The sequence below is a fragment of the Leptodactylus fuscus genome, chromosome 5, assembly GCF_031893055.1.
Source record: "Leptodactylus fuscus isolate aLepFus1 chromosome 5, aLepFus1.hap2, whole genome shotgun sequence".
NCBI lineage: Eukaryota > Metazoa > Chordata > Amphibia > Anura > Leptodactylidae > Leptodactylus > Leptodactylus fuscus.
Window position 1 is genome coordinate 2,861,823 of NC_134269.1, and position 20,128 is coordinate 2,881,950.

General features: G+C 48.4%; 1 protein-coding gene across 1 annotated transcript in view; it reads left to right on the forward strand.

Moving 5' to 3' along the window:
- Positions 1 to 20,128, forward strand: part of LOC142204278 (uncharacterized) — a 44,974-nt gene that overhangs the window by 12,966 nt on the left and 11,880 nt on the right. Inside the window, exons 7-9 of the mRNA XM_075275587.1 lie at positions 1,123 to 1,449; positions 3,714 to 4,013; positions 5,786 to 5,904. Of these exons, the coding sequence (XP_075131688.1) occupies positions 1,123 to 1,449; positions 3,714 to 4,013; positions 5,786 to 5,904 (746 nt within the window). The remainder of the gene's footprint in view (positions 1 to 1,122; positions 1,450 to 3,713; positions 4,014 to 5,785; positions 5,905 to 20,128) is intronic.

The following is a 20,128-nucleotide window of genomic DNA, read 5'->3' on the forward strand; positions in this document are numbered from 1 at the left end:
TGAATAGACTCCAGATGACCAGAAAAATCAACAACAGAGATGATTGTCTGATCTGGCAACAAGCACAATCAACTCCCACACTTTCCTTGTCCACCATCCAGACACAGAGGGTGCCACTGCATGGCAGGCAGAGGGAGGATACCAGCAAATATGGCCAGGTGACCAATGGTGTGAGCCCCAACACCCCCCCCCCCCAATCAAGAAAGTAGTAGGAGCCTCTTCTAAAGCAAATACATTTTTTTGTTAGTAATAATTAGGGGTGAGCGATCGGGTTCGGAAAAGATCGGATCCCGATCAGCGGTCAAGCAAATTTCATGACCGGGATCGGCTGGAAAATGATCGGAAATCAGATTTTGAAATCTCAAGATCGGCTCAACCCTAAAAGTGACTTTTCCCATAGAGAATGGGGTTGAGCGATTGTGTTCTGAAAAGATCGGATTCCGATCGGCGATCGAGAAAATTTCACGATCACCATCGGAATTCCGAACACGATCTTTTTAGCTGGGATCAAGATCGGTGTTTATTTCCCACAATGCTTTACTAATGGCCACACATTGTGGAAAAAGCTAACAATGTTAGCCTTCACACTGAGTATACGCTCCTCTCATTCTGAACAGAGTGTATACTCAGTGTGAAGGCTGTGCTGCGGTTCCATAGGAATGAATGGAAGCAGCCGACACACAGCCTTAACCCCCTGCGTACCGGCTGCGTCCATTCATTCTAATGGGAGACTAGCTACTAATTACTTACCTGCAGACATGACGTCTCCCCTCACAGTATTTCGGATTTCAAAATCGATCCTCAAAAGTCAAGATCGGCTCAACCCTAATAGAGAAGCATTGACTAGGGTTGAGTGATCGGGATCTGGAAATATCGGATCCCGATCGGCGATTGAGCAAATTTCACAATCGGGATCGGCTGGAAAATGATCGGAAATTGGATTTTAAAATTAATCCTGAAATCTCAAGATCGGCTCAACCCCAGTGATGATTAATCAAATGATATCTCTGCAGGATACAGAAATACAATGTGAATCCAGGCACAGAGAAGAAAAGGAATAAGTTCTGCAATGTAAGTGAACAAGAATAATCCCATCTAATAATAAAATCCTTATTTTCTTAGTACAACAAAGAACACCTCCACATGACAAACCAGCCAGCCCTGATATAAAGATGGCGCTGATGTTCCATGAGGTCCTGGTGAGGGCTCTGAAGAAGCTGGAAAATTCAAGTTTCCAGAGGTTCCTAGAGGAACTGAGTGTCTGGGCTGTCAGAAAACAATATAGAAATATTCCTGAAGATGATCTGATGGGGAAAGATCCAGAACACGTCACTGGACTGATTATTGAATACTATGGGTGTGCCTATGGGGCTAAGGTGACCCTGGCTGTTCTAGAGAACATAAAGGAGAAGAAAGTCCGAGAGGAACTCCAGGAGGATCTGATTGGAGGTAAGAAGTGAGAATCTACATCGGAGCGGTATATTATGGCTAGTTATTTTAATTCTGATCATGTAGATCCATAGGTCTAACATCTTCTCTTCTACATGCAGAGTAACATCATGTTCTGTAGATCTCTCTGCTCCCAAGACTTATCTTTGCTGTTTTATTGTGAGGTCAATATAAGATAATCCTTTAATAGTCCCACCATGGTGAAATTCAGTGTGTCCAGAGTCCAACTATGCTATTACAACCTGAGGATCATGATCAGCATTGAGGTCTACTGTGTAGCCATGTAAGGTCAGCTGACTGAGCAGGGGCAGACAATGAAGGGAGGAGTCCTGGATAAAGTGCCCTAAGTATCTGATATAATGGAAGTGTCATTTTTGCAAGAGATGTAACAAAATACCCAGGGCTGGCTGTAGGTCTTTGTCGGGGCCTTAGGTGACAGAGTCTCAGTGGACCTCCAGTCAGTCATGGTAAAGGCACAATGAGGTAAACCCAGTTAGAGCGGACATTCATACAGGACATCACATCTACTTGTTCTGCTCAGAATTTGTTGGAGGTGAATGCCAATGGAGGGTGCGCCTTACTCATATAGTACTGTAAGCACTGGTCGGATGTATACAGCGATACAATTACCATACATATAGAACACTTTGTATACAAATCTTTAATTAGTGAACCAATTCATTACCCGAATATTCCAAAATTATGAAACTGAATACATTGCGATTCGTCTTGGTCAAACTAAAATGGCTGTCGTAGCATTGTGCTGTGAAAGTACAGAGATGACACCTAATATCACCTGACAGACCTCAGCCAATGGTCAGTGGTAGGTGGACATCTTACAGTGCTGATATCATCATTCATAGTTACATAGTAGATGAGGTTGGACGAAGACATCAATCCATCTAGTCCAACCTATAACCCTACAGTGTTGATCCAGGGGAAGGAAAAAACAAACAAACCATGAGGTTCATGCCAATTGCTCCATTTCAGAAGAATAAATTCCTTCCTGACTCCAATCTGTAATATATAAGATACTATTGGAAGGAACACAAGGCATCTCAGTGATGGTGGAAATAAGACATGGACATTTTACTCATCAGTGCATGATCCAAGGAAATGACTCCATTTTCTTCTGGAAAACAAAAGCAGAAACCGTTTTGATTTTTCTTTTTATTGTTTGCCCTGGGCCCATCAGCCGTCTTCAATATGGGACAAGAATCGGCTAGGCATCTTCATTCCAGCTGAGATCTAAGTGAAGGCGGATACAAGCTGTTTATTAAGTCTTTACACTCCTATGGGCCTCCTCTTACGATGTTCTGGGGTTTAAACAGATCCCAGATGATATTAATAATCTCTTTTGATTTTGATCCCATTCAAAACTTGTGGGCAAACTTTTTGAATAATCATAAGACTCTTTCCAGGTTTGTCCATCACTAGAGACTCTTCTAATGATGAAGTCTCCGAAAATGTTCTCTTTATGGGAGCAGAATGCAGCACCACATAGGGACAATTACATTGTATGAATAACTTCTGAACTGGAAATGATTTTCTGATCGTAAGAACAGATGATGAACCAGAAAGAACCTGGATGATCCTGTAAATTATCCCTGCATGGGAGCTCATACAGCAGCAAGGTGTGACAATTTGCAGAATTTCAGAAAGCCTTTGTGGCACATCGTCACTGTGACTACCCTTCCAGCTGAAAAGTCGGGACTATCTTCCAAGTGTTCCATCTTGCAGTGATCTACTTCATTGTTTCTATGGTTTAACCCATTAACAATTCTTAAGTGGTGTTGAATAACCCAAACCAAAGCCCCTATATTAGTGTGCTCACCTGGATTGGCTGTATATATACACAACCACTATGATAGCATGGATATGACGATTCAATGCCCATTGGGTTCCATTCTTTGGATAGCCAATACCGTATGGTAGCCAATTCCCATTGAGATCGGACACACAGATAACAATATCCAGGCTCTGTGCTGCCCTCACGGGGTTTCCAAGGGATATATCAATAATCCATCTGTTTTGGGATAAGACTAACAAAACCCCTTTGTCCGATCAAATAATTGGTAATGTAATATTCCATTTTAACTCTTTCTGTGCCAAGATCTTTTTAATATTAGCTCCTCTACTCCCCTATGTAACTTTATCCACCTTTCTAAATGTTTGCAATTTCCAATGACCTTGATGATGTTCCCTATATAATGTGAGATTTGGGTAATATTGCTACTATTGTCTCATGTCTCTTCTATCTACAGTCAGGGATCACTTTGTGACTAGACATGAAATGGAGCTGATTGATAATATAGAGGAAGTGAATGACGTTATCGATGATCTCCAACCCGTCCGTCTGCTGAGTAAAAAACAGTACAAACGTATAAATGTGATGACCAGTCCGAGGGACAAGATGAGACATCTATATAATATAATCAGACACAAGTGTTACACAATGATGGATCAATTCTACTTTTCTCTTCGGAAATACAACTACTCGTTCATCAATAAGCTTGAAAAAAGAGATAAGGAACCAAAATCTATAACTAGTCAGACACCAGAAGGTAAAACTTAGTTATTAGTAATGTAGATATTTGTGAATTTACAGATTTATTTGCTTACAGTGTGATAAGTGTAATATAAACTCCTTCCTGACATCTGCCATAATAGTCTTCAAATATGGTGCCCGCTGGGCTGGGTTATACAACAGACACCCGGAGGCGATTCCCTTTCTTTTGTGACCAATAATCCCCAATCCCCTTCCATCTGCCACCCATTGACTTTCATGTTCTAGGCATGGCGAGATAGTGAGAGCCTCCTATCTCCATGACCGCTCCGAGACCTGGTCTAGTAGTGTATTTATTAAGGATTGCCCTAAGGCGGGCCCCTATAGATACATGACCTAGGACAGAAATAAAAATAATTACATGATAGACATCACTGTATCCAAAAATGTCCAAATGATTAAAAATCTAATAAGATTGATCCCATATGGTCAACTCCATAGCGATAAAAATTTTTTTGAAAGAGTCAAATCGCAGTTTTTCGCTATTTTGCTCTGCTACACAAGTTGAAAAAGGTGAGAAAAACATTCCCAAAAGTGGTATAAATAAAAACTATATCTTGTGTCACAAAAAGCCAGCTTACCCATCTTAGGGCGGGTTCACATCTGCGCCTGGTCTCTACCTTAGCCTATCCGGCAGGTTTCTGTCTTCTGCCCCAAGAAATCGGACAGATGACGGAAACCCAGAGGTCAGTTTTCAAACCCATTCCCTTGAAAGGGTTTGCAAAGTGATCGCCTGTTGTTTTTTTTAACCGGACGCAAAGACTTTGTTCCCGGCTAAAAAAACGGTTTTGAAGACAGAAGATGCTCACAGGCAGAACTTTGCAAACCCATTCAAGTGAATGGGTTTGCAAACTGACTGCCGGGTTTCTGCCCCCTGTCCAGTTTCTCGGGGCAGAAGATGGAAACCCGCCTGATTGACTAAGGTGGAGACCGGGCGCAGATGTGAACCTGCCCTTACACACGGTTTACCAAATTTTGTATAAGTACAATCCCAACGGTCTTGATTATCTTAATATATTGAACAAGTCATCAACCAGGTAAGGACATCACCAAAATGAATGAACCCCGCTATATAAGTGAGGCGGGTTGTAGATCTTGAACTACTGGATGGTATTTGGATCCACAAGATCTCCAAGATGAATCTGGGGAACCTTGGGGTATATATAGGAGCTTGTGAGTAGACGTAGGCACGTAAATGCTCTGAAGTACCTTGGGAGAGGCAGGTGATCTTGGCTGCTTTTTGCCATAGATGGGTTGACTATAAGGGGGCATTACATGGAGGAAGTTGGTGTTGATTCTGCCACGATAACTCACAGCAGAATCAGCGCTGAAAAAAAAAGACTCCCATTGACTTCAATGGTTTTCGTCTTCTGCGTGGACCACATCAAAATCAATGGGAGGCCAACTTTCTCCGTGTGAATGCCCCTTAGATATCTGCTGCGGACCTCCTACTGGAGATCCATCCTGTGTGACCTTAGCCTTGGTTAGCTCATGATCTTACGATAGGTTTCGGATTTTATGGGTTATGATCAGCGTCACAGTTTAGAGTCGTAACTGTTAATTTCCATGCAATGTTTTTTACATTCACAGTTTGATCGAACAATGAAATGGGCCAGTATGTATTCTGGAAGAAAAATCACAGCAAACCCGATAAAAATGCAAAGTGTTTTCATTGTGTCCAGTGTAGAGTCCGTTGTTCTCATTCTCTGAAGGATCAACGTAACAGATTGTAGAGCGAAACTAGACTAACAGAAATATTCTTCCAACCAGGTCAAAATATCTCGCCGATGTTGTCTACATTGACACAAGAAGGTAAAGAAGCCAATGATCCCCAGACCAGATGTGTGAACATGACCATAGACGACTTCAGCTGTAAACTGTGTGGGAAGGTAACATTACTACTAGGGTTGAGCCGATCTTGAGATTTAAGGATCGATTTTAAAATCCGATTTCCGATCATTTTCCAGCCGATCCCGATTGTGAAATTTGCTCGATCGCCGATCGGGATCCGATCTTTCCCCATCCCAATTGCTCAACACTAATTGTATATTATATGTACAGTAGGGTTGAGCTAACCTTGAGATTTCAAAATCCGATTTCTGATCATTTTCCAGTCGATCCCAATTGTGATTGTGAAATTTGGTTGATCGCCGATCGGGATCCGATCTTTCCCAATAGCTCAACCCTAGTTACTACGACTGAAACATCACCCTATTATATTATATTATATTATTGTTCAACTAAACTTTCCAACTCCTATTGTAGCTTGACTACAATGGGGTCCGCTGGGTCTCATCTGGTTTCTGCCTGAAAAATCTACATTTTTCAAGCGGAATGGGGGACAGAATCCCCGAACGGAAACTGAGCACGAGTGTGAACCTAGCCTTAGTTGGCTTAGTTTCCAAAAAACATTTTGATACAAAAATTGGGCCCAATTTGAGTGCAGTTTCTAATGGATAGTTTATCAGATTAAGCCACAACTCTTTCTACAAGCCCTGCCCACACTCTGGGGAGACCTCGGGAGTGGTGACTACTGAGAATTATACTCTCCGCTTACTCCCAGGCCCTGCTGGTAACCAATGAGGGCTGACATTATTATTGCTAGTCATTAGAGATGAGCGAACAGTGTTCTATCGAACTCATGTTCGATCGGATATTAGGCTGTTCGGCATGTTCGAATCGAATCGAACACCGCGTGGTAAAGTGCGCCATTACTCGATTCCCCTCCCACCTTCCCTGGCGCCTTTTTTGCTCCAATAACAGCGCAGGGTAGGTGGGACAGGAACTACGACACCGGTGACGTTGAAAAAAGTAGGCAAAACCCATTGGCTGCCGAAAACATGTGACCTCTAATTTAAAAGAACAGCGCCGCCCAGGTTCGCGTCATTCTGAGCTTGCAATTCACCGGGGACAGAGGTTTCCGTCCAGCTAGCTAGGGCTTAGATTCTGGGTAGGCAGGGACAGGCTAGGATAGGAAGGAGAAGACAACCAACAGCTCTTATAAGAGCTAAATTCCAGGGAGAAGCTTGTCAGTGTAACGTGGCACTGACGGGCTCAATCGCCGCAACCCAGCTTTCCCAGGATCCTGAATGGAACACACTGACAGTGTATTCCCGTATACCCCATATATACCCCCGATACCCGTTCCAACGGTGTGCCCCCCCACCTTCACCCCAGAAATACACTGCAAGTCCCCTAGCAATAGAATTGGGGCTATATACACCGACTATTTTTGCTACTGGTATAGTGCCATTGTCTGACTGGGAATTCAAAGAATATATTGGGGTTACAAATACCCTCATTTCTTGCTACTGCCATATAGTGCCAGTTTCTGACTGGTAATTCAAAGAATATATTGGGGTTATAAATACCCTCATTTCTTGCTACTGGTATATAGTGCCATTGTCTGACTGGGAATTCAAAGAATATATTGGGGTTACAAATACCCTCATTTCTTGCTACTGCCATATAGTGCCAGTTTCTGACTGGTAATTCAAAGAATATATTGGGGTTACATGCACCCACAATTTTTGCTACTGGTATATAGTGCCATTGTCTGACTGGGAATTCAAAGAATATATTGGGGTTACGTGCACCCACAATTTTTGCTACTGGTATATAGTGCCATTGTCTGACTGGGAATTCAAAGAATATATTGGGGTTACGTGCACCCACAATTTTTGCTACTGGTATATAGTGCCAATTTTTAACTGGGAATTCAAAATGCGCAAGGCTCCCGGAAAGGGACGTGGACGAGGCCGTGGGCGAGGTCGGGGGAATGGTTCTGGGGAGCAAGGTAGCAGTGAAGCCACAGGGCGTCCCGTGCCTACTCCTGTGGGGCAGCAAGCATTGCGCCACTCAACAGTGCCAGGGTTGCTTGCCACATTAACTAAACTGCAGGGTACAAACCTTAGTAGGCCCGAGAACCAGGAACAGGTCTTGCAATGGCTGTCAGAGAACGCTTACAGCACATTGTCCAGCAGCCAGTCAGACTCTGCCTCCTCTCCTCCTATTACCCAACAGTCTTGTCCTCCTTCCTCCCAAAATTCCCAAGCTTCACAGAACAATAACCCCAACTGTCCCTGCTCCCCAGAGCTGTTCTCCGCTCCTTTCATTGTCCCTCAACCTGCCTCTCCACGTCACGATTCCACGAACCTAACAGAGGAGCTTCTGTGTCCAGATGCTCAAACACTAGAGTCTCCTCCATCTCCGTTCGATTTGGTGGTGGATGACCAGCAACCCACCCTCATCGACGATGATGTGACGCAGTTGCCGTCAGGGCATCCAGTTGACCGGCGCATTGTGCGGGAGGAGGAGATGAGACAGGAGTTGGAAGAGGAAGTGGTGGATGATGAGGACACTGACCCGACCTGGACAGGGGGGATGTCAAGCGGGGAAAGTAGTGTGGATGTTGAGGCAGGTGCAGCACCAAAAAGGGTAGCTAGAGGCAGAGGCAGAGGTCAGCAGCTTAGGCGAAGCCAGGCCACACCCGGAATCTCCCAAGATGTTCCAGTTCGTACCCAGCCCCGAAAAACTCCCACCTCGAGGGCACGTTTCTCGAAGGTGTGGAGTTTTTTCAAGGAATGCGCCGAGGACAGATATAGTGTTGTCTGCACAATTTGCCTCTCGAAATTGATTAGGGGCTCTGAGAAGAGCAACCTGTCCACCACTTCAATGCGCCGTCATTTGGAATCCAAGCACTGGAATCAGTGGCAGGCAGCAACGGCAGGACAAAGGCCGCCTGCCGTTCACGCCACTGACACTGCCTCTGCCACTGCCTCTGCCTCTGCCACTGCCACTGCTGACTGTGCTGGCTATGCACTCCAGAGGACGAGCCAGGACACCACTTCATCTGCCTCCGCCACTTTGTTGACTTCTCCCTCATCCTCCCCTGTTCCTGTCTTATCTCCTTCTCCTGCACCATCAAAGGCACCATCAGGCGCTTCTTTACAACAACCCACCATCTCTCAGACATTGGAGCGGCGGCAGAAATACACTGCTAACCACCCACACGCGCAAGCCTTGAACGCCAACATCGCTAAACTGCTGGCCCAGGAGATGTTGGCGTTCCGGCTTGTTGAAACTCCCGCCTTCCTGGACCTGATGGCAACTGTGGCACCTCGCTATGCCGTCCCTAGCCGTCACTACTTCTCCCGGTGTGCCGTCCCCGCCTTGCACCAGCACGTGTCACTCAACATCAGGCGGGCCCTTAGTTCCGCGCTTTGCACAAAGGTCCACTTGACCACCGACGCGTGGACAAGTGCATGCGGACAGGGACGCTACATTTCACTGACGGCACACTGGGTGAATGTAGTTGAGGCTGGGACTGCTTCCCAAACTGGCCCGGTGTACCTCGTCTCCCCGCCTAACATTCCTGGCAGGGACACGAGAAGAACACCCCCCTCCTCCTCCTCCGCCACCGCCTCCTCCTCCGCCACCGCCTCCTCCTCCGCCACCGCCTCCTCCTCCGCTGTTAGATTGACCCCAGCTACGAGTTGGAAACGTTGCAGCACTGGCGTTGGTAGACGTCAGCAGGCTGTGCTGAAGCTGATCAGCTTGGGGGACAGACAGCACACTGCCTCCGAGGTGAGGGATGCCCTCCTCGATGAGACGGCAATATGGTTTGAGCCGCTGCACCTGGGCCCAGGCATGGTCGTTTGTGATAACGGCCGGAACCTGGTAGCAGCTCTGGAGCTTGCCGGACTCCAACATGTTCCATGCCTGGCCCACGTCTTCAACCTAGTGGTGCAACGTTTCCTAAAGAGCTACCCCAATGTTCCAGAGCTACTGGTGAAAGTGCGGCGCATGTGCGCCCACTTTCGCAAGTCGACAGTAGCCGCTGCTAGCTTAAAATCTCTCCAGCAACGACTGCATGTGCCACAACACCGGCTTTTGTGCGATGTCCCCACACGCTGGAACTCAACGTTTCAGATGTTGAATAGAGTGGTTGAGCAGCAGAGACCTTTGATGGAATACCAGCTACAAAACCCTAGGGTGCCACAAAGTCAGCTGCCTCAGTTTCACATCCATGAGTGGCCATGGATGAGAGACCTTTGTGACATCCTACTGGTCTTTGAGGAGTCCACAAGGAGGGTCAGCTCTGAGGATGCGATGGTGAGCCTTACAATCCCACTCTTGTGTGTGCTGAGAGAATCCCTGATTGACATCAGGGATAACTCAGATCACACAGAGGAGTCAGGGATAGCATCCGATCCGTCACAGCTGGAGAGTAGGTCCACACATCTGTCCGCTTCACTGCGTTTAATGGAGGAGGAGGAGGAGGAGGAGGAGGAGGAAGAAGAGTTGTCCGATGATGTGATGGTGATACAGGAGGCTTCCGGGCAACTTCGAATCGTCCCATTGTTGCAGCGCGGATGGGTAGACATGGAGGATGAGGAGGAAATGGAGATTGAACTTTCCGGTGGGGCCAGAGGAGTCATGCCAACTAACACTGTGGCAGACATGGCTGAGTTCATGTTGGGGTGCTTTACAACCGACAAGCGTATTGTCAAAATCATGGAGGACAACCAGTACTGGATCTTTGCTATCCTTGACCCCCGGTATAAAAACAACATCTCGTCTTTTATTCCGGTAGAGGGGAGGGCCAATCGCATCAATGCTTGCCACAAGCAATTGGTGCAGAATATGATGGAGATGTTTCCAGCATGTGACGTTGGCGGCAGGGAGGGCAGTTCCTCCAGTAGGCGACCAAGTTCTCACCGGTCCACACAAACAAGGGGCACACTGTCTAAGGTCTGGGACACCCTGATGGCACCCCCTCGCCAAAGTGCCGCCACGGAGGGTCCTAGTGTCACCAGGCGTGAGAAGTATAGGCGCATGTTGCGGGAATACCTTTCCGACCACAGCCCTGTCCTCTCCGACCCCTCTGCGCCCTACACGTATTGGGTGTCGAAGTTGGACCTGTGGCTTGAACTTGCCCTATATGCCTTGGAGGTGCTGTCCTGTCCTGCCGCCAGCGTCCTATCTGAGAGGGTGTTCAGTGCAGCCGGTGGCATCATCACTGACAAGCGCACCCGTCTGTCAGCTGAGAGTGCCGACCGGCTCACTTTGATAAAAATGAACCACCACTGGATAGAGCCTTCATTTTCATGCCCACCTGTGTAAAGCACCCCAACATGAAACTCCATGTCTGTACTCAACCTCTCCAATTCCTCCGCATCCTCATACTCATCCACCATAAGCGTTGCACAATTCTGCTAATACTAGGCTCCCTCCAACATGATTTCCCCCAACTCTGCTGGTTAGAGGCTCCCTCCACCCTGATTTCCACCAACTCTGCTGGTTAGAGGCTCCCTCCACCCTGCTTTCCCACAACTCTGCTGGTTAGAGGCTCCCTCCACCCTGATTTCCCCCAACTCTGCTGGTTAGAGGCTCCCTCCACCCTGATTTCCACCAACTCTGCTGGTTAGAGGCTCCCTCCACCCTGCTTTCCCACAACTCTGCTGGTTAGAGGCTCCCTCCACCCTGCTTTCCCACAACTCTGCTGGTTAGAGGCTCCCTCCACCCTGATTTCCACCAACTCTGCTGGTTAGAGGCTCCCTCCACCCTGCTTTCCCACAACTCTGCTGGTTAGAGGCTCCCTCCACCCTGATTTCCACCAACTCTGCTGGTTAGAGGCTCCCTCCACCATGAATTGGTCCAAACTGGGCTGTTTAGAGGCTCCCTCCACCATGAATTGGTCCAAACTGGGGGTTTTTAGAGGCTCCCTCCACCATGAATTTGCCCAAACTGGGCTGTTTAGAGGCTCCCTCCACCATGAATTGGTCCAAACTGGGGTTTTTAGAGGCTCCCTCCACCATGAATTGGTCCAAACTGGGGTTTTTAGAGGCTCCCTCCACCATGAATTGGTCCAAACTGGGGTTTTTAGAGGCTCCCTCCACCATGAATTGGTCCAAACTGGGGTTTTTAGAGGCTCCCTCCACCATGAATTGGTCCAAACTGGGGTTTTTAGAGGCTCCCTCCACCATGAATTGGTCCAAACTGGGGGTTTTTAGAGGCTCCCTCCACCATGAATTTGCCCAAACTAGGCTGTTTAGAGGCTCCCTCCACCATGAATTGGTCCAAACCGGGGTTATTAGAGGCTCCCTCCACCATGAATTGGTCCAAACTGGGGTTTTTAGAGGCTCCCTCCACCATGAATTTGCCCAAACTGGGCTGTTTAGAGGCTCCCTCCACCATGAATTGGTCCAAACTGGGGTTTTTAGAGGCTCCCTCCACCATGAATTTGCCCAAACTGGGCTGTTTAGAGGCTCCCTCCACCATGAATTTGCCCAAACTGGACTGTTTAGAGGCTCCCTCCACCATGAATTGGTCCAAACTGGGGTTTTTAGAGGCTCCCTCCACCATGAATTGGTCCAAACTGGGGGTTTTTAGAGGCTCCCTCCACCATGAATTTGCCCAAACTGGGCTGTTTAGAGGCTCCCTCCACCATGAATTGGTCCAAACTGGGGTTTTTAGAGGCTCCCTCCACCATGAATTGGTCCAAACTGGGGTTTTTAGAGGCTCCCTCCACCATGAATTGGTCCAAACTGGGGTTTTTAGAGGCTCCCTCCACCATGAATTGGTCCAAACTGGGGTTTTTAGAGGCTCCCTCCACCATGAATTGGTCCAAACTGGGGTTTTTAGAGGCTCCCTCCACCATGAATTGGTCCAAACTGGGGGTTTTTAGAGGCTCCCTTCACCATGAATTTGCCCAAACTAGGCTGTTTAGAGGCTCCCTCCACCATGAATTGGTCCAAACCGGGGTTTTTAGAGGCTCCCTCCACCATGAATTGGTCCAAACTGGGGTTTTTAGAGGCTCCCTCCACCATGAATTTGCCCAAACTGGGCTGTTTAGAGGCTCCCTCCACCATGAATTGGTCCAAACTGGGGTTTTTAGAGGCTCCCTCCACCATGAATTTGCCCAAACTGGGCTGTTTAGAGGCTCCCTCCACCATGAATTTGCCCAAACTGGACTGTTTAGAGGCTCCCTCCACCATGAATTGGTCCAAACTGGGGTTTTTAGAGGCTCCCTCCACCATGAATTGGTCCAAACTGGGTATTTTAGAGGCTCCCTCCACCATGAATTGGTCCAAACTGGGGGTTTTTAGAGGCTCCCTCCACCATGAATTTGCCCTAACTGGGCTGTTTAGAGGCTCCCTCCACCATGAATTGGTCCAAACTGGGGTTTTTAGAGGCTCCCTCCACCATGAATTGGTCCAAACTGGGGTTTTTAGAGGCTCCCTTCACCATGAATTTGCCCAAACTGGGCTGTTTAGAGGCTCCCTCCACCATGAATTGGTCCAAACTGGGGTTTTTAGAGGCTCCCTCCACCATGAATTGGTCCAAACTGGGGTTTTTAGAGTTTCCCTCCACCATGAATTGGTCCAAACTGGGCTGTTTAGAGGCTCCCTCCACCATGAATTTGCCCAAACTGCGCTGTTTAGAGGCTCCCTCCACCATGAATTGGTCCAAACTGGGGTTTTTAGAGGCTCCCTCCACCATGAATTTGCCCAAACTGGGCTGTTTAGAGGCTCCCTCCACCATGAATTGGTCCAAACTGGGGTTTTTAGAGGCTCCCTCCACCATGAATTTGCCCAAACTGGGCTGTTTAGAGGCTCCCTCCACCATGAATTTGCCCAAACTGGGCTGTTTAGAGGCTCCCTCCACCATGAATTGGTCCAAACTGGGGTTTTTAGAGGCTCCCTCCACCATGAATTGGTCCAAACTGGGGTTTTTAGAGGCTCCCTCCACCATGAATTGGTCCAAACTGGGGTTTTTAGAGGCTCCCTTCACCATGAATTTGCCCAAACTGGCCTGTTTAGAGGCTCTCTCCACCATGAATTGGTCCAAACTGGGGTTTTTAGAGGCTCCCTCCACCATGAATTTGCCCAAACTGGGCTGTTTAGAGGCTCCCTCCACCATGAATTGGTCCAAACTGGGGTTTTTAGAGGCTCCCTCCACCATGAATTGGTCCAAACTGGGGTTTTTAGAGGCTCCCTCTACCATGAATTTGCCCAAACTGGGCTGTTTAGAGGCTCCCTCCACCATGAATTTGCCCAAACTGGACTGTTTAGAGGCTCCCTCCACCATGAATTGGTCCAAACTGGGGTTTTTAGAGGCTCCCTCCACCATGAATTTGCCCAAACTGGGCTGTTTAGAGGCTCCCTCCACCATGAATTGGTCCAAACTGGGGTTTTTAGAGGCTCCCTCCACCATGAATTGGTCCAAACTGGGGTTTTTAGAGGCTCCCTCCACCATGAATTGGTCCAAACTGGGGTTTTTAGAGGCTCCCTCCACCATGAATTTGCCCAAACTGGGCTGTTTAGAGGCTCCCTCCACCATGAATTTGCCCTAACTGGGCTGTTTAGAGGCTCCCTCCACCATGAATTTGCCCAAACTGGGGTTTTTAGAGGCTCCCTCCACCATGAACTTGCCCTAACTGGGCTGTTTAGAGGCTCCCTCCACCATGAATTGGTCCAAACTGGGGTTTTTAGAGGCTCCCTCCACCATGAATTGGTCCAAACTGGGGTTTTTAGAGGCTCCCTCCACCATGAATTGGTCCAAACTGGGGTTTTTAGAGGCTCCCTCCACCATGAATTTGCCCAAACTGGGCTGTTTAGAGGCTCCCTCCACCATGAATTTGCCCTAACTGCGCTGTTTAGAGGCTCCCTCCACCATGAATTGGTCCAAACTGGGGTTTTTAGAGGCTCCCTCCACCATGAATTTGCCCAAACTGGGCTGTTTAGAGGCTCCCTCCACCATGAATTGGTCCAAACTGGGGTTTTTAGAGGCTCCCTCCACCATGAATTGGTCCAAACTGGGGTTTTTAGAGGCTCCCTCCACCATGAATTGGTCCAAACTGGGGTTTTTAGAGGCTCCCTCCACCATGAATTGGTCCAAACTGGGGTTTTTAGAGGCTCCCTCCACCATGAATTGGTCCAAACTGGGGGTTTTTAGAGGCTCCCTCCACCATGAATTTGCCCAAACTGGGCTGTTTAGAGGCTCCCTCCACCATGAATTGGTCCAAACCGGGGTTTTTAGAGGCTCCCTCCACCATGAATTGGTCCAAACTGGGGTTTTTAGAGGCTCCCTCCACCATGAATTTGCCCAAACTGGGCTGTTTAGAGTCTCCCTCCACCATGAATTTACCCAAACTGGGCTGTTTAGAGGCTCCCTCCACCATGAATTGGTCCAAACTGGGGTTTTTAGAGGCTCCCTCCACCATGAATTGGTCCAAACTGGGGTTTTTAGAGGCTCCCTCCACCATGAATTGGTCCAAACTGGGGTTTTTAGAGGCTCCCTCCACCATGAATTTGCCCAAACTGGGCTGTTTAGAGGCTCCCTCCACCATGAATTTGCCCAAACTGGACTGTTTAGAGGCTCCCTCCACCATGAATTGGTCCAAACTGGGTATTTTAGAGGCTCCCTCCACCATGAATTGGTCCAAACTGGGGTTTTTAGAGGCTCCCTCCACCATGAATTTGCCCAAACTGGGCTGTTTAGAGGCTCCCTCCACCATGAATTTGCCCAAACTGGGCTGTTTAGAGGCTCCCTCCACCATGAATTTGCCCAAACTGGGCTGTTTAGAGGCTCCCTCCACCATGAATTGGTCCAAACTGGGGTTTTTAGAGGCTCCCTCCACCATGAATTGGTCCAAACTGGGGTTTTTAGAGGCTCCCTTCACCATGAATTTGCCCAAACTGGCCTGTTTAGAGGCTCTCTCCACCATGAATTGGTCCAAACTGGGGTTTTTAGAGGCTCCCTCCACCATGAATTGGTCCAAACTGGGGTTTTTAGAGGCTCCCTCCACCATGAATTCGCCCAAACTGGGCTGTTTAGAGGCTCCCTCCACCATGAATTTGCCCAAACTGGGCTGTTTAGATGCTCCCTCCACCATGAATTGGTCCAAACTGGGGTTTTTAGAGGCTCCCTCCACCATGAATTGGTCCAAACTGGGGTTTTTAGAGGCTCCCTCCACCATGAATTGGTCCAAACTGGGGTTTTTAGAGGCTCCCTCCACCATGAATTGGTCCAAACTGGGGTTTTTAGAGGCTCCCTCCACCATGAATTGGTCCAAACTGGGGTTTTTAGAGGCTCCCTCCACCATGAATTGGTCCAAACTGGGGTTTTTAGAGGCATGAATTGGTCCAAACTGGGGTTTTTAGAGGCTCCCTCCACCATGAATTCGCCCAAACTGGGCTGTTTAGAGGCTCCCTCCACCATGAATTTGCCCAAACTGGGCTGTTTAGAGGCTCCCTCCACCATGAATTGGTCCAAACTGGGGTTTTTAGAGGCTCCCTCCACCATGAATTTGCCCAAACTGGGCTGTTTAGAGGCTCCCTCCACCATGAATTGGTCCAAACTGGGGTTTTTAGAGGCTCCCTCCACCATGAATTGGTCCAAACTGGGGTTTTTAGAGGCTCCCTTCACCATGAATTTGCCCAAACTGGCCTGTTTAGAGGCTCTCTCCACCATGAATTGGTCCAAACTGGGGTTTTTAGAGGCTCCCTCCACCATGAATTGGTCCAAACTGGGGTTTTTAGAGGCTCCCTCCACCATGAATTCGCCCAAACTGGGCTGTTTAGAGGCTCCCTCCACCATGAATTTGCCCAAACTGGGCTGTTTAGAGGCTCCCTCCACCATGAATTGGTCCAAACTGGGGTTTTTAGAGGCTCCCTCCACCATGAATTGGTCCAAACTGGGGTTTTTAGAGGCTCCCTCCACCATGAATTGGTCCAAACTGGGGTTTTTAGAGGCTCCCTCCACCATGAATTGGTCCAAACTGGGGTTTTTAGAGGCTCCCTCCACCATGAATTGGTCCAAACTGGGGTTTTTAGAGGCTCCCTCCACCATGAATTTGCCCAAACTGGGCTGTTTAGAGGCTCCCTCCACCATGAATTTGCCCAAACTGGACTGTTTAGAGGCTCCCTCCACCATGAATTGGTCCAAACTGGGGTTTTTAGAGGCTCCCTCCACCATGAATTGGTCCAAACTGGGCTGTTTAGAGGCTCCCTCCACCATGAATTGGTCCAAACTGGGGTTTTTAGAGGCTCCCTCCACCATGAATTTGCCCAAACTGGGCTGTTTAGAGGCTCCCTCCACCATGAATTGGTCCAAACTGGGGTTTTTAGAGGCTCCCTCCACCATGAATTGGTCCAAACTGGGGTTTTTAGAGGCTCCCTCCACCATGAATTGGTCCAAACTGGGGTTTTTAGAGGCTCCCTCCACCATGAATTTGCCCAAACTGGGCTGTTTAGAGGCTCCCTCCACCATGAATTTGCCCTAACTGGGCTGTTTAGAGGCTCCCTCCACCATGAATTGGTCCAAACTGGGGTTTTTAGAGGCTCCCTCCACCATGAATTGGTCCAAACTGGGGTTTTTAGAGGCTCCCTTCACCATGAATTTGCCCAAACTGGCCTGTTTAGAGGCTCTCTCCACCATGAATTGGTCCAAACTGGGGTTTTTAGAGGCTCCCTCCACCATGAATTGGTCCAAACTGGGGTTTTTAGAGGCTCCCTCCACCATGAATTTGCCCAAACTGGGCTGTTTAGAGGCTCCCTCCACCATGAATTTGCCCAAACTGGGCTGTTTAGAGGCTCCCTCCACCATGAATTGGTCCAAACTGGGGTTTTTAGAGGCTCCCTCCACCATGAATTTGCCCAAACTGGGCTGTTTAGAGGCTCCCTCCACCATGAATTTGCCCAAACTGGGCTGTTTAGAGGCTCCCTCCACCATGAATTGGTCCAAACTGGGGTTTTTAGAGGCTCCCTCCACCATGAATTGGTCCAAACTGGGGTTTTTAGAGGCTCCCTCCACCATGAATTGGTCCAAACTGGGGTTTTTAGAGGCTCCCTCCACCATGAATTTGCCCAAACTGGGCTGTTTAGAGGCTCCCTCCACCATGAATTGGTCCAAACTGGGGTTTTTAGAGGCTCCCTCCTCCATAAATTGGTCCAAACTGGGGGGTTTTAGAGGCTCCCTCCACCATGAATTTGCCCAAACTGGGGTTTTTAGAGGCTCCCTCCACCATGAATTGGTCCAAACTGGGGTTTTTAGAGGCTCCCTCCACCATGAATTTGCCCAAACTGGGCTGTTTAGAGGCTCCCTCCACCATGAATTTGCCCAAACTGGACTGTTTAGAGGCTCCCTCCACCATGAATTGGTCCAAACTGGGGTTTTTAGAGGCTCCCTCCACCATGAATTGGTCCAAACTGGGTTTTTTAGAGGCTCCCTCCACCATGAATTGGTCCAAACTGGGGGTTTTTAGAGGCTCCCTCCACCATGAATTTGCCCTAACTGGGCTGTTTAGAGGCTCCCTCCACCATGAATTGGTCCAAACTGGGGTTTTTAGAGGCATGAATTGGTCCAAACTGGGGTTTTTAGAGGCTCCCTCCACCATGAATTTGCCCAAACTGGGCTGTTTAGAGGCTCCCTCCACCATGAATTGGTCCAAACTGGGGTTTTTAGAGGCTCCCTCCACCATGAATTGGTCCAAACTGGGGTTTTTAGAGGCTCCCTCCACCATGAATTTGCCCAAACTGGGCTGTTTAGAGGCTCCCTCCACCATGAATTTGCCCTAACTGGGCTGTTTAGAGGCTCCCTCCACCATGAATTGGTCCAAACTGGGGTTTTTAGAGGCTCCCTCCACCATGAATTGGTCCAAACTGGGGTTTTTAGAGGCTCCCTTCACCATGAATTTGCCCAAACTGGCCTGTTTAGAGGCTCTCTCCACCATGAATTGGTCCAAACTGGGGTTTTTAGAGGCTCCCTCCACCATGAATTGGTCCAAACTGGGGTTTTTAGAGGCTCCCTCCACCATGAATTTGCCCAAACTGGGCTGTTTAGAGGCTCCCTCCACCATGAATTTGCCCAAACTGGGCTGTTTAGAGGCTCCCTCCACCATGAATTGGTCCAAACTGGGGTTTTTAGAGGCTCCCTCCACCATGAATTTGCCCAAACTGGGCTGTTTAGAGGCTCCCTCCACCATGAATTTGCCCAAACTGGGCTGTTTAGAGGCTCCCTCCACCATGAATTGGTCCAAACTGGGGTTTTTAGAGGCTCCCTCCACCATGAATTGGTCCAAACTGGGGTTTTTAGAGGCTCCCTCCACCATGAATTGGTCCAAACTGGGGTTTTTAGAGGCTCCCTCCACCATGAATTTGCCCAAACTGGGCTGTTTAGAGGCTCCCTCCACCATGAATTGGTCCAAACTGGGGTTTTTAGAGGCTCCCTCCTCCATGAATTGGTCCAAACTGGGGGGTTTTAGAGGCTCCCTCCACCATGAATTTGCCCAAACTGGGGTTTTTAGAGGCTCCCTCCACCATGAATTGGTCCAAACTGGGGGTTTTTAGAGGCTCCCTCCACCATGAATTTGCCCTAACTGGGCTGTTTAGAGGCTCCCTCCACCATGAATTGGTCCAAACTGGGGTTTTTAGAGGCATGAATTGGTCCAAACTGGGGTTTTTAGAGGCTCCCTCCACCATGAATTTGCCCAAACTGGGCTGTTTAGAGGCTCCCTCCACCATGAATTGGTCCAAACTGGGGTTTTTAGAGGCTCCCTCCACCATGAATTGGTCCAAACTGGGGTTTTTAGAGGCTCCCTCCACCATGAATTGGTCCAAACTGGGGTTTTTAGAGGCATGAATTGGTCCAAACTGGGGTTTTTAGAGGCTCCCTCCACCATGAATTTGCCCAAACTGGGCTGTTTAGAGGCTCCCTCCACCATGAATTGGTCCAAACTGGGGGTTTTTAGAGGCTCCCTCCACCATGAATTGGTCCAAACTGGGGTTTTTAGAGGCTCCCTCCACCATGAATTGGTCCAAACTGGGGTTTTTAGAGGCTCCCTCCACCATGAATTGGTCCAAACTGGGGTTTTTAGAGGCATGAATTGGTCCAAACTGGGGTTTTTAGAGGCTCCCTCCACCATGAATTTGCCCAAACTGGGCTGTTTAGAGGCTCCCTCCACCATGAATTGGTCCAAACTGGGGTGTTTAGAGGCTCCCTCCACCATGAATTTGCCCAAACTCTGCTGGTTAGAGGCTCAATCCACCCTGATTTTCAAAACAAATGTTGGTGCCAACCTCAACTTACTACAAGGGCCAAATTCACTGC